This window comes from Thermobia domestica, chromosome 7 (assembly GCF_964235325.1).
Source record: "Thermobia domestica chromosome 7, izTheDome1.hap1.1, whole genome shotgun sequence".
Taxonomy (NCBI): Eukaryota; Metazoa; Arthropoda; class Insecta; order Zygentoma; family Lepismatidae; genus Thermobia; species Thermobia domestica.
The window spans coordinates 208353260-208372907 of record NC_137460.1 but is presented as its reverse complement, the minus strand read 5'-3'; the positions used below and the strand labels follow the sequence as shown (position 1 = coordinate 208372907).

The following is a 19648-nucleotide window of genomic DNA, read 5'->3' as shown; positions in this document are numbered from 1 at the left end:
TTTTTTACCTTTATAGTTAACTGCCTTTTCACCATATGTAAATAGGAGATATATACATATGAATTTAAGAGAGCAATTTATATGTCACTTCAATGCTTTATTTGCAAAACACACACACACACATATATATGTGCAGTAGACAAGTATAGCTTCCATTAACCATCAAACATATGTAACAATCTAAATTTATAAAATATCCAAAACTACACAACACTTCTGTTGCTAACCATGTCAAATGGATGTCTATTTAATCTGTACAAAAATACAAATAAACATTGAATAAGCTAGTGGTTTCCATATGTCTGTACGATGTAAATGGAAGAACACGTGTGCAGCATATAATTTAGTGGTGTTTTTTAAATAACATTTTTTGTGCTTATTTATTTCACATGTATTTTATCATGTCACATCTGCTTTTACAAAGACAAATACTTTACCAAGAGTCCTTATACATATATATTTGGTGTTTACTCCTCTTCCCTTGGGGCATCTTCTCATAGAACAACAGTACACTTGTATGGTCTTAAATTCTGCTTTAATACTACTGTACGTTTGTCTTAAACACCATTCTGAAACTACTACAATTTTCTCACATTTACACTGAAATGATAATAGTCACTAGATATATTTAATTTTGAATACAGTTGCTTTGTATTGAGGTTATATATTCTCTTGACGACAGTGCAAGACGTTGTGAAACAAAGCATTTTCATCATTGAGTTCCTCCTATTGCCCTTATTATGGGCTATCCAAGCACTTAGATGACCTTGTCGATGTTGGTTAACTTTAAACAGTTCAAGTCATCCACTTCTTGACACTGTTGCTGCATATCTACCTACTTGATACTAATTTCAGCCACAATAAATTGTGTTTCACTACAGCAGCAGCCATGCAGTATTTTTCTATTAGTTTTTAACCATTACTGCAGTTTTTTCTTTCTTTTTTTTGTAAATAAATCACTGTATCAATGAACTTCCAAGAAGTCACAGGTTTAATATAAATTTTACTAAAACGTCGCATTTTTATTATTTACCTGTGTATGCAGTGCATATATCCCCCCTCACCTGAAAGCATTTTCAAAGAGGGCAATTGTCCATCGATCTTTACATTTTGACCTATTTCCAATACTAAAGTCTTGTGATCCTCTTTTTTTTCTTGGCTATAATATTCAGAGTATAGTTTAAGTAAAAGCATTGTAATGAGTTTTAACGATGTTTGTAATTAATTTAAACCACATAGTGAATATTAATTAAAAATGGCTACTTACCATGAATCCTCCCTTGGAAAACCTAAATATTTTTCATATGTTTCGGAACTCGCAGCTTGTTCGGAAGGAACCAGCTACGAGTTCCGAAACGTTTGAAAAATATTTAGGCATTCCAAGGGAGGATTCATGGTAAGTAGCCAATCTTTTGTTAATTAAGAATCATCCTCTCTTGCTTTCATATAATTATATAGTGAATATTTTAGGGAAGAAAGAAGATAACCGGATTGCAGTCTATAAATTGGTTAACATGTGACGATCGATGGAACATTACCTGCTTCGAAAATGCTCTCAGATGAAGGGCGAAATATCAGCAAACTATACACAAGTAAATAATAAAAAAGCCACTTTTTAGTAGTTTCGAAATAGTAGTAAGTATATAAAGATATACTGTAAGAAACCTTGTAAGAAGGATGATAGAATACACTTAAAATTAATTAACACCGACAAGATCTTCTGTGTGAGTTGACAACCCATGGAAAGGACGATATGACTTCATTAAAATATTGATGCTTAATAATATGAATTACAGGTATGAAATATGATTACTTAGTAACACCATTACATAATTATTCATAAGTATATACTGTATACAGAATGATAACACTGATAATTTTGAGTTTCTTTTATGTTTACACAACAACCAGTTTACAAGATTCACCAATTTCAAACTGTTTTCTAATCAATTGGCCATCGAAGTGTAATGTATTTTACACCATCAGTCATCACTGTGTAAGTGTGTGGCAGTGGTGTTAACAGCTCATCATACTTTACAAACAGATGGTTATTTGTTACACAGACCTCGTAAGCAAAAACATGTTCATAGAAGGCAATCGTGTCCAAAGCTACACAGGAAAAAATTATATCATCATCATGAATTATAATGTCTTTTACTTGACCAAAAACAGGAAGTCCATTGGATTCATCAATGTCAAGTGCAATTGTAGAAGACAAAGAAAAGGTATGGCCCTTCACTTTAACCTTTGTAACAGACATAAGGTCTGCTTCAGAGTGTAATGCATACCTCTGCTTAACCTCTATTGCTGTATCACTGTTAAACCTCCTCTTTTTTCCATGAGAAATGTGATGTGTCAAATTGTTATTAAGAAGTAAGTCATTAACGAGTAATTGATTTCGTATTGCAATTGATTTGCAGACATTTACCCTGCTGTGTGAGACATTAGCCATGAACTTTGAAATTCTATGTCTTGCTTCAAATCTCATCGTCCATATTTGGTTCAGTGGTCACTGTCTGCTAACAATACACTACTACTCCTATTACTACATTGCTTTTTATTTTTATGTACATTGGATATGTGTCTTTGCAGTGATCTATTATATGAAAAATACCTGTAACAACCCTCATATATACAAGGAAACATGGTACCTCCTGCCATATTTTTGCACACATTTCTTGTATGATATTGAATATCAGATGGACGATTGAAATTCTTTTTACATGCAAAACAGGTAAACATTATGTATCTTTATTGTGGTTCACTTATGCCTAAATCAGACATGATACACCGAACACCTTGAGTCATTCTATCATGAACTGTTTTAATACCATAAAATCCCCTTTGCATTAACAACCAGACACTTTCTGACTCCTCAGGATACCTAGCACTAGTAGCATGAAAGATTTTGAAACATGTGTCAACAGCGCTTTGTAATGAATTGAATTTGTACAAAGTGTTCTCGACGACGACATAGGAGCATGTAACTGACGTTATGTCCTCACCCACAAGAACAACCAAAGGCTGAAATGTAGCCCCCAGTTTTTGTAGTTTTTCTTTCCTCTGTTGAATTGTGTTCTGCAGGTGACTGTCAGATGTAATGTGTGTGATGAATCCATCACGTATTTCCAATTTTGATGGGCGCCATGTTGTCCTCTTACAGTTCCTCTTGATGGGTACCACAGGTAGCAACAGTGGCAGACAAATCAGAGCAACATTTGTCTTCACGTCAGGTGAAATGTCCTTATCTGAAATCAGTAAATGGTGAATTACATGACAGGTCTCCATATAAGTGAGGTCATTTTTATGTACTATCTGTTGCACATAAATGAAAACTTAATTCACTGTTATACGAAAGCAATTAAATAAGATGGAGAGGATGCTGACTCGGTAGTAACTTCAGTTTTACACACTTTACAAGCTGTAGATGTTTTAAAACTTTTTTCAACAGTGCCAATGATATGTCTATGTAATCAGATTTGTGGACTAAGTTCTCTTCCATTTAAGACTTCCTACAAGAAGTTGCAGTGCGTAAACAAAAATAAAGGCCAATTACGCACTACTTTTAAAACCAAAAACATGTCAATATCATTATGTGGCACTTCCCGGTGTGAGGGACGCTTACTATCTACACTGACCTCACATTTTCTGATTCATAAGCGTATTATTTTTATCTTTTTATTTCACTGTAGTTTGCATTTTTCCTCTTACATTGTAAAGTGAACCTTCAAAACTTTTAATAAAATATAAATGTAGTGCAAATGTAGAGAATGAAAATGAATTATCAGTAAAAACAAGGTATAATTTCCCTTAAGGTTTCTTACACGAGTCCTCCAACTGGAAGTGTTACCTAAAATTACCTGAACTGAAGAGAATGTACATAGGGAAAACATGAGCATGAATATCTGATTATAATATCAGAGTGACTAATCACAAACGCAAAATCACAATCAGGGTCTTTTGCGGAGAGTTTGTCAACAGGAAAAAGTCCCTGTATGTTCCATTATCCCACATTAATAGTACAATACAAGAAGGGATTCGACAAAACATTTCTTAAATAGCAGCAAGGGAGTGTATCTGAAAATAAAAAAAAGATATGTACTTTTACCCCGATTCTTTACCAAATGTTTATTTCATTTATAGTAAACGAGGTTTCACAGAAAATTACTGTAGATTTTTTATGTTTAGATTAAATTATCATAAATGAAAACAAAATTCTGTAGTAAATTGGTCCCAAATTGTTGAAGTAAAAAGACCATTTCGTATAGCTATTACATATAGAACTCTCAACCCTCATATACATCTGGAATTTCTAAGTAGTTCGCTTGTTCACTCAACAACCCAGATTTTCAGCCAAGCATGCTTCATCGACAGGTGGATCGACGCTGGTGGATTTCACTACACAGATTTTCATTTCAGTGTTACAGCAACTACGTTTTCTACTTTTCTCTCATGTTCACAATCTCAACCAAGTAGCTATAACAATATGTTTCGTATTTTATCTAGGTGCTCAACGTATTTGTAAACGTGAGAAAAAACTATACTGTAGTTCGTGTAAACCTTATGAAATCCACCTGTTGTAGTATTTCATGGATTCAGCTGACGACGAAGCACGCTTGGCTTTGAAACCTGGCTAGTGGCATGAAGTAACAGTGTAACTACTTGCAAATTCCAGCTGTATACAGAATGGGGTAAGGATAAAATGTCTGGTTATCGAAATGAGTGCAATTTTAAAAATTTGCTTAAGAAACTGTAATACCCTTTCCTTTATGATCTCCATGGTAAAAATGAATGTGAAATCCTTCTCCTAAATCTTTAAAATTCACATTATACACATGCTACCAAAATGTGTTGTACTTTACTTATAAACTTATAAGGTCCCATTTATGATTTCTTTGTATCAAGAAGGAACATGGATTGATAAATACAATATACAACCTAACATGTACGGAAAATTGTCATTTGGACATAAATCCACGTTCACACAGAAGAGGCATGCAAACAATTTTAAAAATGTTACATTCACAAAGCCATATTGATGTATTTCCCTTGAGCGATGATTGCTTTATTCAGTCCCATAAACATTCATGATTAAAACCTGTAGACATTTATTCCATTACACCAAAACTTACATGATTTCCCTCTGATTCGCTGTGCCTGATTTGCTTTTCGCCTTCCACTGAGTGAGTGCAAGAAGTTGAACTGGAATTGGAAGCAAGAGACTGAATGTCAGAAGTATTTTGTCTGTTTTCTTCCTGCTGGTGTTCCTCTCGTAAATCTGCGGATGTTCCAGGAGTTTCTTCTAATCTATCTCTCTCTATTGCATTGAATGTTGATTTCCTTCCTTCACACCAAGAACTGTTTCCAAACGATGTTGGCGTTGTTAAGTCAAGAAGCAACCTATCTGCTTCTTCCTGCAACTGAGTACAAACCTTAAAATGACTCACAAGAAGCATGAGTATTTAATAAACATGTGAATGCCATTTGCTAAAACACTACAAAGGACATGACTAATTTCTTAAGTACCACGTCACACAAGAAGGAAACAAAAATATGAGCAAACATATACTTGTGTTAAAGGAGGTACTATAATTCTAACTACTTGTCAATTTTCATAATGCGGCTCATACCAGGTACCACGGAAGGACCATTTTGCTGATATGAACGCATCTGATCAGCATTAGCAATGGCGAATGCAGATATGGATGCTTGCAATACTGATGGATGTTTGTGGAAAACTGAAGTGTGGGCAGTGATAAAGTCTGTTTGGCAAATCCATCAATGGTATATATCCATATCTAATGGTAGACATGGATCGTCAAATCAATAATATCGGTATCGATAGCTAAGATTTCAAGAAGTATCAGAATGGTTGATACCTAACTTCAAAGGTATGTGGTATCAGTTAAAAACACAATTTAACAATACTAGTCCAAAATATTGATTTTTTTAAAAGAGATCAATACACTTTTACACTCTAACATTTATTGAAACTAGTAATCCTTTGGAATATAATGCAAGACCAATGTTAACGACACTCTTGGCAACAGTATGACACTATTAACATTTAATAGTGTTTTAAAAAAGGGAAAGAGGAAGATCATTACATCTCTGAAAAGTAATAGAGAGAAATGATTGTCTGAAATGAGCTAATTATAATATCTCTCTCTTTTTTACAAGTTTAAAGTCTTTCATTTCCTACGGAAGCAATGCTCTTATGAATCGCAAGAAGAAGAATTGCATCATCAACTTGCCAGTTTTTGTGTAACAACTTAAAGCAACTATTATGTGAAATTTATCAGCGTAGGAGTACAGGAATGGGATTGGCTAATAGTAACATTCAATGGTGTTGGTATTGGCAAAATTAAGGTTAAATGGTATTAGCTGGGTTTCAATACCGCCATACAGGCACATTATTGCTATTGATCTATCACCAATTCTAGGGATGTATAGTTTTGTACACTTCACATCTAACAGATATTAGAAACATTTGTGGACGTTGACGCAAGAGAGCACACAGTCTATGATTTTCATAACATGAATGCGAAAGAGGAACTAAAAAATTGTTCTGGTTTGTATGTCTGCCTGAAAAAAAAAGCACATTTTATTTATACTTATAACTTCTGTGGTTAACATGCATGATCACAAATAGTGGTGTTCACAGATTGCGCATTGAATTGAGTAAAATGCCTTCATCTTGAAAGAAGTCTGTCATACCTACTGTGTAGTTCAAACATGTCACATCTACTTCCCGACTTCCATGTTAACGAGTCTATTTCTACTTTACAGTACGTGAACTACTGACAAATATAACATGAGGATTCCACTTATGATGTGTAGCTGACACACAAGAATAACCTACCATCCTGTTTTCATCTGCTTTCTGAAGATCCTGTTTCCAAGATTTCCAGTTAACCTTGAATTTTACTCTTGGCCCTGCCTGAGGTATTAGCTGTTCGATGTCTCTATCCTCTAAGTGTTGAAGTGCAAAAAAATCTACACCATTCTCTGGAAAAGAAAGATACTTAGCCTCTTAAAGCACTGTTCAGGTTGTTTCTGACCCTCATTCTCTGCTAACCATGCACCTACTTGTAGAAGCATCTTACATTACGTACTATTTTTCCTACACAAATGCAGAATGAGCAAATGTAATCATAATATTAACCATTTATACACTGCAATAGAGGTGGTGAAAGGGTAATTCAAAATATGACATTAACTGAAGAAATGCAACACCATAATGAAATTTATGGAATGGAAATAAAAATGTAACTTCATTCCACATTACATCAAAATAAACTCTGCAGTTCATTACTAAAAATGATAACCTATATTCTCGTGAACAAAAGAATTCATACAATGATAAACTTGCTTAGAGTTTTTATTTATACGTTTCAAACTTCTAAGATTGTTGTGAGTAGGTAGGGTGCTTTCATGCGGTGAAAAACTTTGGCATATATACACATGATTGTGCCTAGTAATTTAACAATGTCATATTTTCCCTTGTGTATTTTTATCTCAGCAATATGATTTGTTATATTCTGTATTTTTCCACTAACGAAAGTAGAATCAAAATATAATCTTATGGAGCCCTTTTTACGTGTTGGCCCAATCTGCGAAACTATGCTTAAGAAAGGTACAAATCAACGAACATACGTTGAGGAAGACGACACTGCCCTAATGCATATGCTGAGGATCTTTACAGCATGACAACAGACAACTTCTGCTTCCTTTTGTTGATTAACGTTTCCATCCACTGTATGCGGAGCTTTGTGTTTATCAACTTGAAATACCTTCTTTTTAATGAGAGGGGTATTAAACTTAGCGTAACCTACTCACTTTTGCTACATTTTTCCTGTTTATTGAGAGTGCTCACCATATAAAAATTACACTACCGCAAACTTTAGAGTTTTTTCTGCCATATCTTCGAATAAAAAAAAATAATCAAAAAGCAAAGATTCAAATCACTAGACAATCTGATTTTGCATGTGACACCCTACCATAATTCATGTATTTGCTTGTGGTGTGCTGCTATTTACAGAACCTTCAAAAAATGCTAAATTTACCGACAGTTGCAAATCGAAAGCTCATATATGAGGCGTAATAACAATATCACATGAAAATTAATATTGTCTAGTGCAGTACTTCTTTGCTTTTTGAATATTTTTATTTGTTTTGAAGATATTACAGAAAATTTCTAAAATGAGGGGGGGGGGATGTCTGCTAAGAGCTGGGCACACTTCCTCGAGATTATACAGCATTATTTAGACGAGTTTCTGTATGTGGTTACATTTTCTTCTCGCCAAAAAGACAGGTACTACAGGTCAACCCCGTAGTATGGCGTTAATCAGACTTCAAAACGGCTCTGCATAAGGCCCTATTTGTTTACTGCTTCTTGGCCAACTTCTAAGAGCATTTATAAAATCCTATGCGACTTTGTTATACGTAATTAATACATTCAAATTCACGAACGACGGAACTGAAGGGTTTGGGGATACGTTTCCAAGTAATAACTGTAGCCATAATAATATACTTCAACTAAGCAACGGTGGAAACAGTCCAGAAATCAGAAATGATCAAAACTGAATGGTTTACATCGCCCATTTCGAAATACGGCTAGCAGATTAAACTTACAAGAAATGACCAAAAAAAGTGAAATTTGGCCTTATACTAAGCGTTGTTTGGGGGGGGGGAGGAAGCGAGCATCCTCGGTAGGGATACTTCAGTTGATTTCTTTCGGAGCGAAACGTGATAGAGGGGAAAATTCCCCCTCAACCCCCCGGTAATTCGCACCCTGCACACCTGGCAATAAAATAAACTGCGCAATATTATACAAGCTTCAATCCAAATATACCAAATAAATGATGTGAGTCACAACTTAAACACGTCAGTCTCTGGTTTTCCACATTTCATATAATACTTACTAAATATATTAAGCAAAGCTACTGTTATGTATTTTAAACACGTGAAAGTGAACATTACGGACCATTATACAGATTGGTCAGAGCATACATTGGTACCTGTTCCGTGCCTGTAAAAAGCACCCCATATAACAGCCTTTTTGAATAAAAAGAAGGGAAGAAAATAATACAAGGACTAATACTGAGGTACTTACTATCATTTGAAAAAAAAACTATTGAAAATCTCTAAGTTTTACGTCCCAGGATTGTGCAGGTTAGGCTAAAGGAGACGTTGATGGCAAGAAATGAATAAAATGGTGGAATGAAGAAAGTGGGAGGAAACTGGAGAACCCTAAGGAAACCCACGAACATGGTGTTTGTCCACCACAAAGTCCACACGGCGCGAGCTGGGATTGAACCAGGGACCTCAAGCACCGGAGGTGAATGCTCTCCACTGACCCAACACGCCCTCCATCATTTGAAAAGAGTAATTCCGTAAAATTACCGTAACTAATCCACTGAAACAAATGAAAATGTGAATTTAGCTGAAAGAATCATATGTGTGTGTAATTTGAATGGGGCACAAACACCGGGGTTTACTCGAGCAGACAGATCTACCAAACGGAAAACATAGGTAAAATACGATGGTAAAATTCTTCTTTTTCGGTGAAGATCTGAGAGTGTGAATATAAGTAATTACTGTCAATGCACAGCATATTGAAATGAATTTTGAGCGGTTGTGAAAGAATTGTATGTGTGTGCGTCTGTGCGCTATTCCACTATCCTTGTTTATGCGTATATCCGCATCGTTGATGCGCCTGGTCCATACGAGTGCATTCCTCGCTCCCGCTCGGACCCTTGCTGCACTCCTGCCCTGACCCGGTTAGATAGCCTTCGTGCTTTTTAGTGGACACCTAGCACAAGTTGGTTCATGTTTTATCCCTGTACTTGTTGTCATACACCAACATTGTATTTATACTGAGCAGCAGGGTTGGCTGGTTTAAACCAGCTGTTTAAAAAAAAACTGGTTTAAACCAAAAAACGAAAAATGTTCGTAAAAGTGTAACTATTCGTAAAATCTTGATGAACACACATTTGTGAACACAAATGTGTGTATCACTTTTCACTCTCATATATTATTCGTACTATATTCAGACCTGAACACCCCATTCTTTACTCAAAGAGATTATATTACAAAAGGAACTTTTTTTATGTAACTTTATGGATGTTTCTTTTGTGATTTTTTAATAGTTTGTTATTATTGTTATGCAACCAAAGGGAAATTCAAAACATTGTATCGTTTTAATAATGTTTACTATTAATAAAATACATCGAAATGCTGTACTTTTTTGGGGAGGGGGTCATAAAAACCCCACGAGAGGCAATGATTGCAATAACAAGAATATTTGGTAACTATTTATGTATAAATGGGTCAGAGCCAAAGTGGACTCAAATAATTCGTATCTTTATTCACTTTCCTTACTGATATATAAAGTAACTCGTTATATTTCTTTAACTTGGTTAATAAATGAACTGACTTGGACTAAATTAGTTTTCTGTACTCCGTAGTACTTTGAAATTGTAGATATGTAATCTGTATAATGGTTCCACTTGTGCAATTGTTTATCTTTTTGTCCTTCTGTCCTAATGACTCCTGACAATTATATTAGCAAATATGTAAAGATCAGTTAACGTATTTTTATCAGGAGTCCTTAGTGACTCGGCAGACGTATCGCATTTTTGGCCAATTAGTCCCGGTTTCGAGTTCAAATGGAAGACAATTCCTCTTGGACGTAAGCCGAGAAGCGGTTTGGATTCCACTTTAAGCTTATGTGACCCCTTCCAGCATTAGTCGGTTGTTGCATACTAACACCAAAGCGAAACAAGCTTATTTCTGCCTATATGTGATATAAATATACAGAGCAAATTATTTAAACCAAAAAAACCTGGTTTAAACAATTTTTTTTCTTTTCAATAAAATCCATGGTCTTTGCCAAACCTTCTAAGCAGTCCTCAAGCGAATTTGCAAGTAGTAATGGAGGTCCTTTAGTGCATACTCTACTAAAAGAAATAAAAAGCTCTAACGTAACCTGAAAATGTAAGAAATATATCAAAATTTGTAGAACTGACTGTTCGACTAATGCCAGAAAATCTTACAGAAAGTGACAATTACGTAAAGTATAAGACGTAGGGGATGGTTCTACACAGGTCCACCTATATAGATTAGTAGCTAGGATGGATCCTTTCTGTACCAAAATTTTAATATTTAATTTATATAATATTGCTGAGCGAGTGAAGGGGGGTTGGAGCCCCGCAGGGCACGTTGTTTTCTATCTTTACCACAGCTAAACGGGAAGGGAGACCTGTGTCCTAGAACCTTCCCATTTAGTTGCAACAAAGACCAAACACAACGTGCCCTGCGGGGCTCTTAACCCGCCTTCACTCGCTTACGCTCGCTTGGCAATAATATTTGAATTAAATATTAAACTTTGGTACAGAAAGGAATCAACGTACGTACTAATTTATATGGGGGATCTGTGTTCTAGAACCTTCCCCACGCATTCGCCCATAAGGTAAGTAGTAGTAGAGCAATTAATAAAGAACAATGTAAGGTGCGACGAATTTAAGGAGCAAACGACTTTTACAAAAAGAAATCTCCGTGTCGTGAAAGCGTTGGTTTTCCATAATGCTCGTTTACGCGTATACCCAACATCGCTGACGTGCCTACTCCCTACGGAGGCACTCCTGCGTGGGCCTCATTCTTAAGATCCTTCCCAGATTCGCTTAGATAGCATTCGTGCTTATTAGTGTCCATCTAACACAGGTTGGTTGGTGTTTTACACAAGACCTCTTAACTGAATCTGCAACGAGGATTGCAAGTGCGCACTACAACAATGATTGCTGAACGTACAGAAAGAGAATACAGCGAGCATTATTTACATTAGTAATACTTGTTGCCTAAACAGATTTAGAAGTTACATTCATAGGAAAGGCAGTTACTGAAGCAGGAACCTACAGAACTGTGCACTGAATTAGTATGTTCATCACATGCATTCTAACATGAGTGCAACCAACATACTTGCATGTTTTTACAAAAAATAATGGTAATAGTATACACGAGAACCCCCTGATCTGCGTTTCTTCTGTGTTCTATTACCACTTCTACACGAAATACCATAAATTTTCTACGTAGTGCAATAGTAAGAAGTACCCATGTGCACAAGACATGCGATATGCGTTAAATTCCCCCCCCCCCAGACACACACAGTCATAGATAAAGTACAATGGCACTACACATGCCGATATAAAGTACAGGTACGTTTTTTTTTATTTTCGTATGAGCCGATAAGTAAATAAAAGTCGCTTTATTGCCCCCTTTGTAAGTTCGTACATACTCAATGAATAATCCCTAAAAGTATGAGCGTCCTGCTCCTTTGGGAACTGATGCAGCTTCACGTATACTATATCCAAAATAATATTCATGCGTACACAAAAATTCTCCAGCTTTTATGTAATTTCTAGATCGTTAGAAAATAATCATTACTTTCAAGCAGGATAGATTGTCTTCTGCTGTGATGCTGATTGATTCAGGTTTTCTTATTTCTAATGCTAATTACTTACCCTTAAAAATGTTAACGTAATTGTTTAGTTTCCAAGTAGTCAGCAAATCTTCCACATACGCATCCATATTTTGCTTATAACAACACTTTCTTTCTTCTTATTTCTTCAAGCGCGATACTGACTATGACTTTCACACGAAAAATGGAGGCTCCCGCGTTTTGCCATACAGAATGGAATTGTGGGTAATAAAAATTTTGAGCCTCTTTCTTTGCAACTTTTATAACAAGAATAATGCGTTACTCTCTGTATTGTAATGTTAAAGTAACATGACAGTACAGACTTTAATACCAAACAACTGTATGATTACACAGAGTTAGAGGACTTTTTCCATTACTTACTGTAAATTATTCATTACTAAATGTATTTTTATCAATTTTCTGGGATATATAACATTATAATGACTTTCTATCATTCCTTTACGTACTTTTTTGTCCTGCTTTCCGAGTGAAAGATCAGTTGTACGTAGAAATTGTACGTAATCGTGCTTCCGTTACACAAATAGTAATGATAAAACAATTTGTCTCCTTACATAATGTCTGTATAGAACGGATTTGTTTGCTCTTTGCAGTGTAGAATGGGTAGATCTCATTATCGTGACAAAATTTCATTCCTGACGTGAACTTTGCACTTTACTACGAACATTTTTACATTATTCAGTTTCTTTTAACATTATAATGTAAAAAATGCATTACAAGGAAAATTTGTCCTTCTTCCTGCGATATTTTCCTTACTCATGTCAAAAAACACGTACTAGCCTGTAATATTTTCATTCCTGAAAGACATTTATCTCTCTTGAATGACGTCACATTTTCTTTCCAGTCTGGAATGTACTCTTAACATTACAGAACTGAAAACCTTCCTGTCGTTACGTACATTTATTGCGTACTACAGATTTTTCATAAAAGACAAAATGCAGCATGTTGTATTTCCACTTCGCCACATGGTAAATTAACATTACAATGGTTTCAAGTCCAAATTTACGTAATATAAGTACGGAATTACGAAAAAATCAACTTTACATGTCTTTACTGTTAAATTTTCTATGAAAATTTTTCTCAGTGTAAGGATAGAAGTCAGTGGAGAGCTTTTGTGAACGCGGTACTGAACCTCCGGGTTCCATAGGCCATAGAGTTAGTTAGTTAGTTAGTTAGTACTAGAATTCTTCTTGTCTTATCCGTTATGGCGTATAACCTTTTATTCCTTGACATAAGGTCTCTCGCCACGCATCAAGTATTGTTTCTACAGCTCCTTCTGGAGGAAAATACAGCCGCATTTGTACTCAATGAAACATTTCTTGCTCCTTATATTTCCTGCTTTATTCACAGACACGATGGACCCTATGGCGCACGTCTGCATGGTGGAACAACCATTGGTTTACAATATCGCATCCCACATCGCACTCTTACCTTACCACACAATATGCAGTTGCCGGAATATAATGTTGTGTTATTATATTGCGAAGGTCATACAATAGCCTTCGCAACCATCTATGTCAGGCCGCCGAGACACGATCTACTTTACCATTTTCTTCAATACCTTTCGGATACCTATGATAAATTCATTATCATGGGAGACATCAATTTTCATAGTAGGCCTCTACATGAGAAACAGAAATTCTTGGATTTTATTAGTTTTAATACAACCGGCATCTTTCATGTTCTATCACAGCTAACTCGCCCCTCTAGCAACACCACACCAAATATTGTAATTTATTCCACAACGATCAACACTCACATAACTATTGAAGTTTTAGATTCATTGGGTAGCAATCATGTTCCAATCAAGCTGTTATTAACTACGAGGGAAGATCAAATGAAAACCTTAAAAGTGAAATAAATGTTAGAATGTAACAATGAAAAGGAAGTTTTACCTCTTATTTTTCAACGTAGTCCCCTTGACGTTCAATGCAAGTATTCCACCGTTTCGGAAGTGCATGGATACCTCGGTAGAAGAATTCTTTTGATCGAGATTGTAGCCACTGGTGCACCGCATTTTTCACCTCTTAATCACTATTGAAATGTTTGCCGCCCATCGCTTCTTTGAGTGGTCCAAACAAGTGAGTCACTGGGGACAAGTCTGGTGAATATGGTGGATGAATGAGACACTCAAATTTGTTGTCATCGATATTCTCAACGGTGAAATGGGCAGTATGGGTCGGGCGTTGTCATGCTGTAGCAGTACTCCTGAGGACAAAAGTCCTCGCCGTTTACGCCTGATTGCAGTGCGAAGTTGATTTTTCACCATGTTTGAATACGAGGCACTGGTTACTGTTACTCCTTTTTCCATGTATTGTTCCAAAATTATTCCATTAGAATCCCAGAAGAGAGTGTGCATGCTGAAAAACCTTTCCTACTGATGATTGAGTGCGGATTTTTTTTTTTCGGCGAAGAGCTATGCCGCCATTCCTTGCTCGCTTTCTTGGTTTCAGGTTGATGATAGTGAACCCAGGTATCATCGCCTGTAACAATCCTATCCAGAAATGCATCACCCTCGGTGTTGAAACGACGCAAAAGTCCTTCACAGGCGTCGACGCGACGATCTTTCAATTCAGCAGTCAACTGACGTGGGACCCATCTTGCTGATACCTTGTTGAAATGCAGAACATTATCCACAATGTGTTGAGCTGAACCAAAGCTAATCTTCATTATTGTTGCGATTTCTTTCAGGGTAATAAGCCTGTTGTCCTTTATAAGCTGTTCCACTTGCGCAATGTTGTCGTCGGTCACTACGCGGTGAGTCTGTCCCTATCGAGCAGCATCCTCCACAGATGTTAAGTCACTTTTAAACTTCCTACACCACTCGTATACTTGCTGCAGGGACAAACGCGAATCACTATACTGTGTTGCCATCCTGCGATGAATTTCAATTGGTTTCACACCTTCACTACTGGAAAACCGGATCATCGAACGCTGTTCTAATTTGGTGCATGTGGACAATGGGACGGTCATCTTGAAACTGCTCCTGTGCTGGCGCTTGTTTGACTAGACTCTTCTGCCACCTACTGAAGAAAGAGAATACTGTCAGAAATAATATTTCCAACTTTCAAAGCAATAGCACAATATTTGAAATTTATAATAAACTTTTAAGGTTTTCAGTTGATCCTCCGTCGTACCAATATTTCTCCGCACAATATCATATTCAAGAAGAAATTGTATCTCTATCATCAGGCCAACTGGCCAGCCTACCATGAGACCATTACACAGTCTTTCTCTGTTAATTTCGCCTTAACATCACAAGACGATCTTCTGAGCGCCGTTACCGGTCTCACTCAAACTTTACAGGCAGCAGCACAGCAGCATATTCCAACTACATATATTAATCCGCAAAAACCTAAACTTCCTCCACGTTACCTACCTCTCATTACTGCAGCTCGGCGTGCTTACAGAGAATACACATGCACTCGTAACTTATAAGCACTTCGCCTCCATAGTATCTGCGTATCACTCATAATTATCTTGTTGCGTACAAACGCCTTCTATGGACCAGAACTTGTAACATACTCAACGTAAATACACATTCTACCAAATATTGGCAACAGTTCAATCAGCTCATCGGAAAATTTCAACAGACGCCCTACCGACTAGTTATCAATCAGCAAGCACTATCTACTGATCAAGACAAAGCCAACGCATTTGCCGAACACTTTCAAACTATCTTCACTCCTCTACCTGGCTGGCATACTTCCTTACATCTAAACGCAGCTGTCGATAGACGATCAGAAGCCCACTTGCCACACTTACAACCCAATCACAATCATGTTCTGGAATTAGATAATCCACTTTCAGGACAGATTCAATCTATAGACATCCAAACTACACTCCTCAACAACGAAATTCTGCTCCAGGCTTTGACGCTCTTACCTATACTCTGGTTAAGAACGCTCCTCCTATTGTCTTCGCAATATTAAGTATCATTTACACATTCATACTTCGTACTGCTTTTTCCCCATAATCTGGAAGTACTCAAAAGTCACTTTTCCAAAGCCTAATAAGACTCCCTCTGACGTGACATCTTATCGGCCGATACAATTAACACCCACACTGAGCAAAATCTTTGAACGCATATCAGTTCGCCGACTCTATGATCATTTGCAGAATCACGAGTTACTTCCACTGCAGCAAGCCGGGTTTCGCCCTAACTTTAGCATTCTAGATCCCTTGTTACGCCTCAGTACTTCTATATATAACCAATTCAATAGAGGCAATAGTTACGTTCGATCTAGTTCGGCACCAGGGACTTATATACAAGTTATACTCGTTCCAACTTCCTCGCTCCTATATCAGAGTTATACATTTCTTTGTTTCAGCCCGACTTGCCTACATCTCCATCAAATTCTGGCCTTCCACAGGGATCTTCTCTTTCACCCCTATTATATCTGCTGTACGTCTCCTATTTACTCAGTACTCCTAATATAAAACTCTTCCAATTTGCCGACGATACAACATTTCTGGCTATCGGTCGGACCATTAATTCTATTCAATATCGCCTTCAACTGGCCACTGGTGCTTTTATTGACTGGTGCAACATCTGGGGATTGGCTATCAATGCTACGAAAACGCAAACAACCGTTTTTTTACCATCTGGACGACGATCACGGGTCCATCGAAATTCCCACTTGCTACGACTCCATGTTGACGAAAGTCCGTATACATTCCATAGAACTCTTAAATATCTTGGTGTTGTATTTGATTCCAAGCTCACTTTGATGCCACATCTTCTGTCATCGGAAAAGCCAAAAACAGACTCAATTTACTAAAACGCCTAATAGGTACCACGTAGGGCCTAAATTATAATCTCCTTCTCAATACTTTCAAGGTTTTCTGCGCCCAGTTGTCAGTTATGGCCACACAGCCTGTTATCAGCTACCCTTAAGTATTATCTTAAGTAAGCAATTCTTGAACGTCATGCGTTTCATTTAGCCTTTCGAATTCACCTCACGCATCCGACAGGTCTTCTTTATGAGCGCATCAATTTCCCTCCACTATTATCTCATCTTGAGGCCCTCCGCTCAAAGTATTTTCAGAAACGTATTGAAGCTGCTTACCCCGTATTCCTTAGCATTCTCCGCAATGACCGCGACTTTGATACTCCTACTGTTTATTATTATCACCTTTACAACATCTGATGACCATATATCATCTCAACATCGGCCACGACAACATTCATCCAAACGTTTTTGATATTTATCATCCTGGTACAGTTTCACCTCTCATCTATCCATCTCATGCACAGTAAATCACCTACTAACAGGGCTGTCTTTGTCTCCGTCAGTTCCTGCATCTCACCACGAACAGAAGATAACAGCATTTGTTTTACTAATATCACCCATGTGTTGTGGCGTCGTAGCACTTCACCCTCATACCATCCATCATTTCCGCTCTATTGACTGCCATATATTCAGCTGCTTAAACATTATACCTTCATAGCTCATCACGCATTCAATTAACCATATGTTTGATGTATCTATTCATTTCAGGCTCCGCAGCTCCAGCAAGATCACAAATTGTATGCCAGCCAACCAGCTAATTTGGACCATCACCCACTGCCACTGATGTTCGTCCTCACTTAATAGATGACCCTTCCCATGAAAGTGGATAAAGATTCAAATAAATTGATAAATAAGATAGGACCTAGATCCTCTAATGATTTAACTTGGGCCTCTTATGGTATTCAAACTCTTCCGGAAGAAAGGGCGCACCCTTTAAACGGGAAAACGTTTAAAAAAATCGATCGTGTTGATAAAAACCCAAGTAATGCCTCGAAGGGTAGTTGGGTTACCTTTGTACCAAATGAAGGTTTAACATTAACCACATGTTGTGTTAAATCCCGTAGTGGTAAATCTCACCTTGGCTTTTAAAAATTATTTTGCCATGTTTTAACTTCACCGTAGCCAATTTTACCAACTTGTTGGGTTATTCGCACTCCCTACCTTCTATAAGCGACCCCATAATGTGGTCATTTCTTATACCACGCTTGTTCACTTTGAACTATACACAGCAAAAAATGAGGTGTTGAATAACACAAAATGACTACCACTTTAGCGGACATACATACATACATACATCAAAAGCAATTTCATTCCCATCCGGAGATGGGCGGGCCACGGAAGGTTACGCCTTCCCTTCGGCCAGAGTAAATACAAAAGTTATGGAAAAAGAGAAAAGAGATGGTAAAAGAATGTAACTAAAGTTTTTGGCGTGTGTTATTCAGCCTTTGTGCCCAGTTGGAGTGAGATAGTTAATTATGTTTGTGACGTTAGACGAGGAAATATTTGAGGAAATGCATTTATGATGGATAGATGGACGGATGGCTGCGATATATGCGCCGAGCAGGGTTGTAATCAGCGGCATTTGTTTCCCTTTCATATATGGCAAGTAGATGGTCCAGGGGTGGGTACGCTCTGCGTGGTATTGCCGGGGTTTGCTCCAATAACTCTGCTATAATTGGATGGTTGCCGAGTATGTGTTGCACAATATAACGGGTGCGCAGGCGGTAGATATGAGCCAGAAGAAGAGGCATAGATGTATGATTGTATACGACGGCAGTGGATGTTCGGGCTGGTAATGAATAGGCGATGCGAATAACTCGGCGTTCAAGGACTTGGAGGCGGTCATAGAAGCATTTATTTGCTGAGAGCCAGGCAAGATGTCCGTAGGTGAGGGCAGGACGGACGAAGACCTTGTACGTGTATAACAATGGTGAAGAATTTAGGCCCCATGTAGTCCCTTTAAGTCGACTCAGCAAATAAAGACGCCGGCGGATGTGGGTTACTTGTGTCAATTCAACACAGGCCACATCGCCTTCAGAGCATATCAGAAATACCTTGTTACTGGCTGTAAGTATTTGCATAGTTTTTCATTGTTTGGTATAAGCAAAGCTTTGCAAAACATATTTCGCATTTATGGCAAGTAACTAATACCATTCTATGTTTCCTGTAATCGGTCACAATAATATTGTTGTAAACCTGTGAATCATCTGACAACAGGTACACGGATAGCTGTGCTTCCATCTGTTTTCTTTATGTTATTCTTGTGTCTTAGCATATATAAAAATAAGATGGCAGAATTCTTGCCTGTGTAACTGTTGTCAGACGATATACAGGTTTACAACACTATTAATGTGACCGA

The 19648-nt window shown here is 37.3% G+C and overlaps 1 protein-coding gene across 1 annotated transcript; it reads right to left on the bottom strand.

Annotated features, from left to right (window-relative positions):
- Positions 1-4885: 4885 nt before the first annotated feature.
- LOC145688998 (uncharacterized) lies at positions 4886-12717 on the bottom strand. Its single transcript, XM_081763144.1, has 3 exons — positions 12522-12717; positions 6863-7008; positions 4886-5420 (listed from the first exon to the last, which is right to left on the bottom strand). The coding sequence occupies exons 1-3, from the start codon at positions 12586-12588 to the stop codon at positions 5109-5111; spliced, it is 525 nt and encodes a 174-aa protein (XP_081619270.1). The 5' UTR covers positions 12589-12717; the 3' UTR covers positions 4886-5108.
- Positions 12718-19648: the final 6931 nt, after the last annotated feature.